General features: G+C 40.0%; 1 protein-coding gene across 1 annotated transcript in view; it reads right to left on the bottom strand.

Moving 5' to 3' along the window:
* UHMK1 (U2AF homology motif kinase 1) overlaps positions 1-7,976 on the bottom strand; it is a gene marked incomplete at its 5' end in the record, with an annotated part of 24,289 nt that extends 16,313 nt beyond the window's left edge. Inside the window, 4 exons of the mRNA XM_004706858.2 lie at positions 1,763-1,857; positions 4,852-5,043; positions 5,837-6,129; positions 7,811-7,976. Of these exons, the coding sequence (XP_004706915.1) occupies positions 1,763-1,857; positions 4,852-5,043; positions 5,837-6,129; positions 7,811-7,976 (746 nt within the window). The remainder of the gene's footprint in view (positions 1-1,762; positions 1,858-4,851; positions 5,044-5,836; positions 6,130-7,810) is intronic.

Here is a 7,976-nt window from a genome sequence, read left to right as displayed (position 1 = left end):
GAAAAGTGGGTGAAGGGAGCCGTCGGACAGTAAAAGACATGACAAAATAATAATAATTTATAAATTATCAAGGTTCATGAGGGAGGGGGGTGCGGGAAGGGAGGAGGAAAAATGAGGAGCTGATACCAAGGGCTTAAGTGGAGAGCAAATATTTTGGGAATGATGAGGGTAGCGAATGTAAAAATGTGCTTGACACAATTGATGTATGTATGGATTGTGATATGAGTTGTATGAGCCCCCAATAAAATGATCAAAAAAATAAAATGTTCTGAAATTGATTGTGGTGATGACTGCACAAATCTTAACATGACTGAATTATTAAATTGTATGATATATACAGCATATGCTAATAAAATTATTAAAAAAGAATGTTGAGATTGTGATAAATATAGCTAACGTTACAATATATATAACTAATGTTACTAAACAATTTGTCTAGAAATTTTCAAATAGAAACCATTATTGTTTATAAACTCTTATCAAAGGTCAATAAAATATATTTTTTAAATTGCATGCACACAACACACACATATATAAAATTTCTGAAACAAGCTGAGTTTATAATTTTTACTTTCTTCATCACAATTTCCTATTCCAAGCTAAGTATTAATCAGGGGGGAAACAACTATTGATTAAAAAGTAATGTCCAAATAAAAAAAGCAATAGGGCTTGTCAATTTCCTGTTTGTGACAATGTACTCACTCACAGCTACTCCACGGGGCTGGGTAGAACTGGCCCTATGAGTTCTGAGAGTTATGGGAGCAGAAAGCCTAGCCTTTCTCCCAAGGAGTGGCTGGTGTTTTGAACAACTGACCTCGGGGATCACAGCCCAAAGCATCCTGGGTCAATACTGTCTCAGTGGCAGTAAGTGTGGTTTTTGGTTGGATAATATACTATCTCACCGGCATCAAGTCCATTCTGCCTCACAGTGACCTTATAGGTCTCTTTGAAGAGTGGAAAGCCTCATCTTTCTTGGGTGAAACAGCTGGTGGTTTCACACAGCATGCTGACCTTGCAGTTAGCCACACAGTGTGGAGCCACTATGCCACCAAGGTTCCTAATGTACTATTTTGGGATGGGTGGAAGGGAGGTAACTTCCTGTGAATCTCTAATAATTTCAAAAATCAAAAGTTTAAAAGAAAAACTAATTAGAGGGTTAATCAGACCAACATCCCAAAGGAACCTCTCTTCCAGCAAACAGATTTTGTATCTTTTTGGCTCAAAATGCCCCAAACCTGAAAAGCTGCCTGCTTCATAAAACACTATCATTTATTTACATTAAAAAAAATACATACTGTGGAATTACTTCAAATTTTGTATTATTTTAAAATTGTTTAATTATTTTCAAAATCAGAAGTACTTTACCCATCCTTGAAGGGTTTTCAAAAGCAACTAAAGTATAATAAATAACTATCTTATTCTAAAGGTGTTTTTGAAGTCCAAAAATAAATTCAGTTTTTAGTTAAAACCCTGTTTTCTACCAGACGTTGCAAGCCTAGCAGCCCAGTGTCTACTAGCTGGGAATAAGTACCCATGAGGAAGAGCCTAAAAGAACAATTCTTTCAAATATGATTACTGTAATTAGGTTCTATATAGGAAGCTAGCCTGTACAGAATATGCTAAACTCTAAATCCTTCTTTCTAAAGAAACAAAAACTATACATGACCAGATACCATAATACAAACCCATTCAGTTAATAATAATAAAAGAAGCTTCATATAGTAAATGTACTCAGAGCAAGCTTAAAGGAGGTCCAACGTACCTTTTGATAAGGTCTCTTAGGTGATAGGCTGGAATTGCGGCATTCACCACTGCTTTACTGGCAAAAATATGATCAATAAGAGCAGAACTGTTTGCCTAGAAAGGGATGAAAAGTCTTCCATTGGTAATTTAATTTAACACCAGGACTTTATAAGGTGAATCAATTCTTCCAGCACCTAACACTGTCACTGAACATTTACTAGCTGAGTGAGCAAAAAAAAAACCACCAAAGCAAAATCACCTAAAATGACACTTCACTGCAAAATGAGAATGAAATTGGTGTTAAGTGAGTCAGAGTGTCTTAGACAAGAGTTGCCAAATTAATTTTAGAAATCAAATAAATTATCAAAGGAAAAATGAGCCAAGAATTAAAAAAACTGGGTCATACAATTTACATCTAAATCTTTATGGAATGTAACATTTTCTGCATACTGAACTGAAAATTTGGAACAATATAAATGAGTAAAAAGACCTGGAACCACCTTTACCATTTAAAACTTATCGAATATGTATCATGTGAAAGATAGCACGCTAAACACTTTATGGATATAACAGTTTTTTGTTTGTTTGTTTTTAATCCTCAACACTGGTATATGTTGTCTCATCCTTATTTACAGAAAATAAACAATCGTTTGTTGTTGTTAGGTGTCATCTAGTCGGTTCCGACCAATAGTGACCCTCTGCTGCACAACAGAACTAAACACTGAACAGACCTGAGCCATCCCCACAATTGCCTGGTGAGTATAAATAACTTACTAAGAGGTGGGGTCAAGATAAGAACCCTAGTACAGTTGCCCTGTAGCCAACACTGGTTTGAGCAGCACAGGCCCACTTATAGACACATTGTTTTTCCTGTTGCGCTTGTAGTAAGCCCAAGTGTTGCAAATATTCACTTAAAAACACTCTGAGATGCTAAACAACTCTGTATGAGCAGCTCTTCGCTCTAATAATTGCTAACTCCTAGCCCTTCCATGCTCTCTAACTGGAGACAAATTGCTTACATGTAGATGCTTAGGTCATGTGCAGTACTTGAGTTCACTGCAAGAGCCAGGGGAAGAAAACTGTGTGTCAAGTGGACCCACGCAGTCCAAAGCCTTTTTGTTTAAGGGACAGCTGTAGTTCAATTTCAAGGCCTATGCTTGGACACACTTTGGAGACAATTTGTCTCCCAAAGAAAGTGATAAAACACAAAACAATAATGTTTTATCTAGAAAGGTAAACACTGAAATGTCTAATAGTATGCATCCCGGCTACGTAGACACAGCTCAAAGAGAGTCAAAACTAATTCAAGTAAATATCAATACTTGAGTTAGTGTTGGCAAGTAAACACTCAAGACTATTTGAGAATATCAATGATAAAGAATGCCATTTGTTTTACTGATATATTGGGCTTTTTCTTTTTTGGCCAAAAGTATGCTTAGTAAGGTACCCCCATTTGGTTATTAAAAATTTCTTTCCAGGAACAGCTGTACCAGATATTAGTGACTACTGATGTTTTCAAATGAAATTCTATACGGAGCTCCTCATGGTAGAAATGGATAACGTGCAGAGAGGCATCAAGGAAGAATGGCCTGGTGATCTCCTTCTGAAAAACCCATCACCGAAACCCCTATGCAGCACAGTGCTACTCGCAAACATATGAGCTAACCAGAGTTGTAACTGATCTGGCAGCAACTATTCTTTGTTTTTAAACTATATATTATATACATAAGAAAAAGTGTTCAATAAAATCAGTAATGATTCTGAGGCAGTTATTATTTACCAAGCCTCAAGTCTAAAGGACACTGATATCACATTAAAGTCTCGCAATAGGCTTGAAGATGATGCTGTTAATTCCTACCTTCAAACAGACCTCAAACTCCCTGCCATCGAGTTGATTCTGACTCATAGCGACCCTAAAGGGCAGGGTAAAACTGCCCTGTGGGTTTCGGAGACTCTTTACAGGAAGAGAAAGAACATCTTTCTCTAGAGGATGGCAGATAGTTTCTAACTGCTGACTTTGTGGTTTGCTGCCCAAGCGTACATCACCAGTACATTCTGACTTCAGCAGCCTTTCCTGGGAGCATGTTCCCAAGGAGAAAATGTTATAAACAGCAGTTGTTTTACCAGCAGAGTTCACATATGGAATACCCTGAACCAGTGTAGAACTATGGACCGAACCCTGGACTTTTGAGGAGGAGGAATGGCATCGGAGGCTCAGTTCTGTGACACTCCAGGTGTACAAAATGGAGCGAGGTGCTTTAGTTTCTCATTTGTAAAATAAGAACACCCAATGGCCACTCTGAATATCCTCATGGAGTTGTTGGGAGGATTAAGGTGGTGCATTCAAACACCTTCTAAACTGCAAAGCATTCATTGCAAAGTATTATGTGCAGACTATGATGTCACTCATAACCTACTATTGTATTAGTAACACTGGCATCTGTGGTTGTGTGTCCTCCATGGATTCCAACTCAGAGCCACCTTACAGCATGGAACAAAAATGCCCCAAGGGGGTCTCGATGACTGTCACCTTGAGGGGAACAAACACATCACTGAGTTTTTCATCTTGTGGAGCAACTGGAGGCCCTGACCCACCGGCGTTTCTGCGTAACCACCGTGCCACCAGGGTTCCTTTTTTAGAACCAAGCACCGTGAAACCTGTGAGAACCAGACCTCGACGGGACTGCCTTGTTTTTCTAGTTCGTGTAAGTTTCCACCTTGGACAAGCTGCATTCCTACCATTTTTCTACCACCCTCCCTCTCTTAGTAGAAAATATTTGAGTTTTCCTTCTCTGACAGGTTTACATACATGGATTCCGGCTTTTCATGGGTTTTTATGGTATAACTAAATAATTGAACAAAAGAAATCTCTTTTGTTTCTTTGGGAAGACACATACATTTAAACATTTTACCAACAGTGAAAATATAAGGCTTCATCAAGACATCGGTAGCCCTAAGAGGAAGTAGCGACATTTATAGGTAATGAATGCAGGAAAAGGAATATAGAGGTGAAGCAGGATCCCCTATGAGAATCATCATTAATCATCATTATTATTAATCTTAAACTGAGATTAAGAGCCCCAAAGCAAAAGCAGTGGTGCACTTTACCTTCCATTCCTGAGATCTGACTGTATGTTTCAGTTTCATTCCTGAGAACATTTCCAGTAAAATGATTCCAAGGCTCCACAGATCAACAGCTGAGGTACACTCTGTATCACTCTGCAGGCCAGCCTGGGCCAAACAATTTTGCAGTTCTGCTTCTGGAGCTCGATACCCGTCTGTTTGAATATACTTTACATCCTACACAAGACAAGCAAATATTACAGCAATGAAAAGCTGTTCACTTCTCATCTCTATGGTGTGTGGAAAGATGCAATAGGCCAGTACCGAGCTGAATGCCCACAATTTGAGTCCCTGGCTATCATAATGTTTTGTTCACCAAATGGGCATCTTCACAGACAAGTTGTATATTTTGCACACTGCTGTTCGTACAAGCCCTCTTTAGATAGTCATGCTATGAAATAAGAACAAGAGCTGATAAACCAGGGGGAGTGGAGGATTTGCCACAAAAGTTCTGTTGCCTTCTGCTATCAGGTCGAGCTCAGATCCTAAAGACACCAGGAATAGTAGTAGTTCAGTCATTGGACCTGACTTTGCAGGATTAGCGACTGAAAACCTTATGAAGACTAGCAGGCCCCAACATGTACACTTTTTTACACAATGGAACTAAAATTCTTTGTTTGCTCAATCCCCAGGCATTTCAGAATTTTAGACAAAAATGCTTTTTAAGTACCTACCCAAAAACACCCACACTCACTGCCATCTGGTTGATGCCAACTCACCGTGACCCTGTAGGACAGGGTAGAACTGGCCCTGTGAGTTTCTGGGATTATAACTATTTACAGAACTTGAAAGCCTTAGCTTTCTCCCAAGCAGCAGCTGGTGGTTTTGAACTGCTGACCTTGCAGCTAGCAGCCCAATATGTAATCACTAGGCTACCAAGGTTCTTCAAGTACCTATTACATCATGTTTTTCAATATTTGGTGTACACCATTCGATTTTAAACTATCAAGAGGGAGGGGCTGTTTCTTACCTGATTACCTTCTTTGAAACTAAGTCCAAAGTCAATGAGTTTAAAACATTCGTTCTCTGCACTCCACAATATGTTGCGTGGTTTGAGGTCTGCATGGACATAACCCTCATTATGAAGAAAAGCAAGGGCTTCGAGAACATCTCTAGCGCAGTGCTGTATCATCCACATCGAACAACCTTGGTGACTGGAATATAAAAGCAATTCCGAGACACTGACATCCAGGAGTTCAAGCAACAGACAACGTGATGGCACGTTTGGAGAGAAGTGGATTGTAAAGACTCCATACAAAGTCACTAGAAAAAGAAATAAATTATAATCTTTCAATACTTGGACTAAGTTACTATGCAATACATTATCTATAGTAGTTTACTATGCAATAAAAAATGTAGAGAGTCAAGAGAAGGATAACACTGCTGAGTAAGAAAGCTTCCTCTTCCCACAAAGAGTACTTTTGTAAACCGAGTTACTTTAACACACTATACACTAAGATGACCTTTAAAAGCTGATTACCATTAAGAGATGAAATATGACAATTATTCAAATTGTGTTTCACCAAACACTCAGTGGTGGACCCACTCAGCGTTTCACCATGTGTACTTGATGCCGAGCAAAGAAGGTCAAAAGTGAAAACCCAAATACTCTGTCTCACTGCCATCATGTTGACGCCAGGTCACAGGGACCCTATGGGACAGAACAGAACTGCCCCTGTGAGTTCCTGATACTGTAACGCTTTACGAGAATAGAAAACCTCATCTTTATCCTGGAGGGTGGCTAGTGGTTTCAAACTGCTGACCTTGCAGATCTCAGCCTGAAGCACAACCACTACACCATCTGTGCTCATCTATGTAATTCTCGTAAAATATCTACCATAATGTGCAAGATCAAGTTGAAGGCTGTGGTTACTAATGTTCTTTAAGGAAGAAGAAAATGTTCTAAAACTTGACTGCGTTAATGATTGTACAACTCTTCTTGATATGATTGAACTATTGAATTGTATGATAGGTAGTGCCAATAAAACTGATTTTTAAAAGTTCTTTCATTTTAAAGAGATTACAACTTTCCAGATTAACATTTTAACTTGATTTACAGATATTCAATAAATCTTCAGGCCCCCAAAATACGTTTCCTCTTAAATAACAGGGTTAATGTGGTACACTATTAAGTAAGCTACAACAAATCACAACCTATTAAAAAGCAGCAATAGGTTAGGGAATTATTTTCCAAGACAACAACATACAAAAATATCACTCTTAAAATTAAATATTAGGCCTCGTAAGGAAGGAAGTATGCCATTTCTTTACTAACCAAAGCTGTAACCAATTACAAGCTCTGTTTGGGCTAATGGCAGTGATGCTAGTACTTATGGATCAACCATAAGATGAACTAGTAAGTAATCACTGTAATCTCTAAGACTCTCAGTCATGTAACTAGTCTTAACAAGAGCAAAATGACAGTGTTCTTAAATTTCATAGTTCCATAAGGGCTCCAGTATAATACTGAGTCATGTCTTCCAAATCTCTCACTGCCATCCATCCAGTGGGTTCTGACTCATGGTGACCCTTGCTAGGAGTATGTGAGTTATTTGCATGGACGCTTATAAGCTATAGAAACATTGCCTCTGGTCCAGTGATCTTCAAAGACTCAAGGATTTCCACACACACAAAGAGATCACAATCTAGCAAAGGAAATCCCCTCCTTTCCCTGGAGAAAATGCTCTACAGCGAGTAAGCGTAGCATTCGCTGATGAGGCCCTAAGCCAAGAAGAACTTATAGAGCATCCACTTGGTAACCGTCGCTAGGTAAAGACCCCAGCTCCCAGTTAGGGCAGAAGTAACAAGAGTGAGAGGGGATGGCAGACAGGCCTGGGTCAAGGCGCGGGCAGACCGGCTTCGCCTGGAGGCTGCGAGCCGGATGCCCAGGCTCCGAGAGGGGAGCGTACGTTAGACCGGGAAGATGGGTGACAGCGGCAATTACCGACGTTCCGGTGTCCCTGCAACTGCTCCAACGCCGCCCTCTCCTTGCGGAAACCATACTCGGCGGCGGAGGCCGCGGCCCCGGTGGTTCCGGGCGGCAGGAACTGCTTGAGGGCGCCCGGCGGCGAGCCGGGGGTGCCGCAGCAGCGCACTCGATACACCGAGGC

The sequence above is a fragment of the Echinops telfairi genome, unplaced genomic scaffold (genome assembly GCF_000313985.2).
Source record: "Echinops telfairi isolate 266 unplaced genomic scaffold, ASM31398v2 ScPeMD7_7424;HRSCAF=8462, whole genome shotgun sequence".
Classification (NCBI taxonomy): Eukaryota; Metazoa; Chordata; class Mammalia; order Afrosoricida; family Tenrecidae; genus Echinops; species Echinops telfairi.
This window is presented reverse-complemented; position numbering and strand designations above follow the sequence as displayed.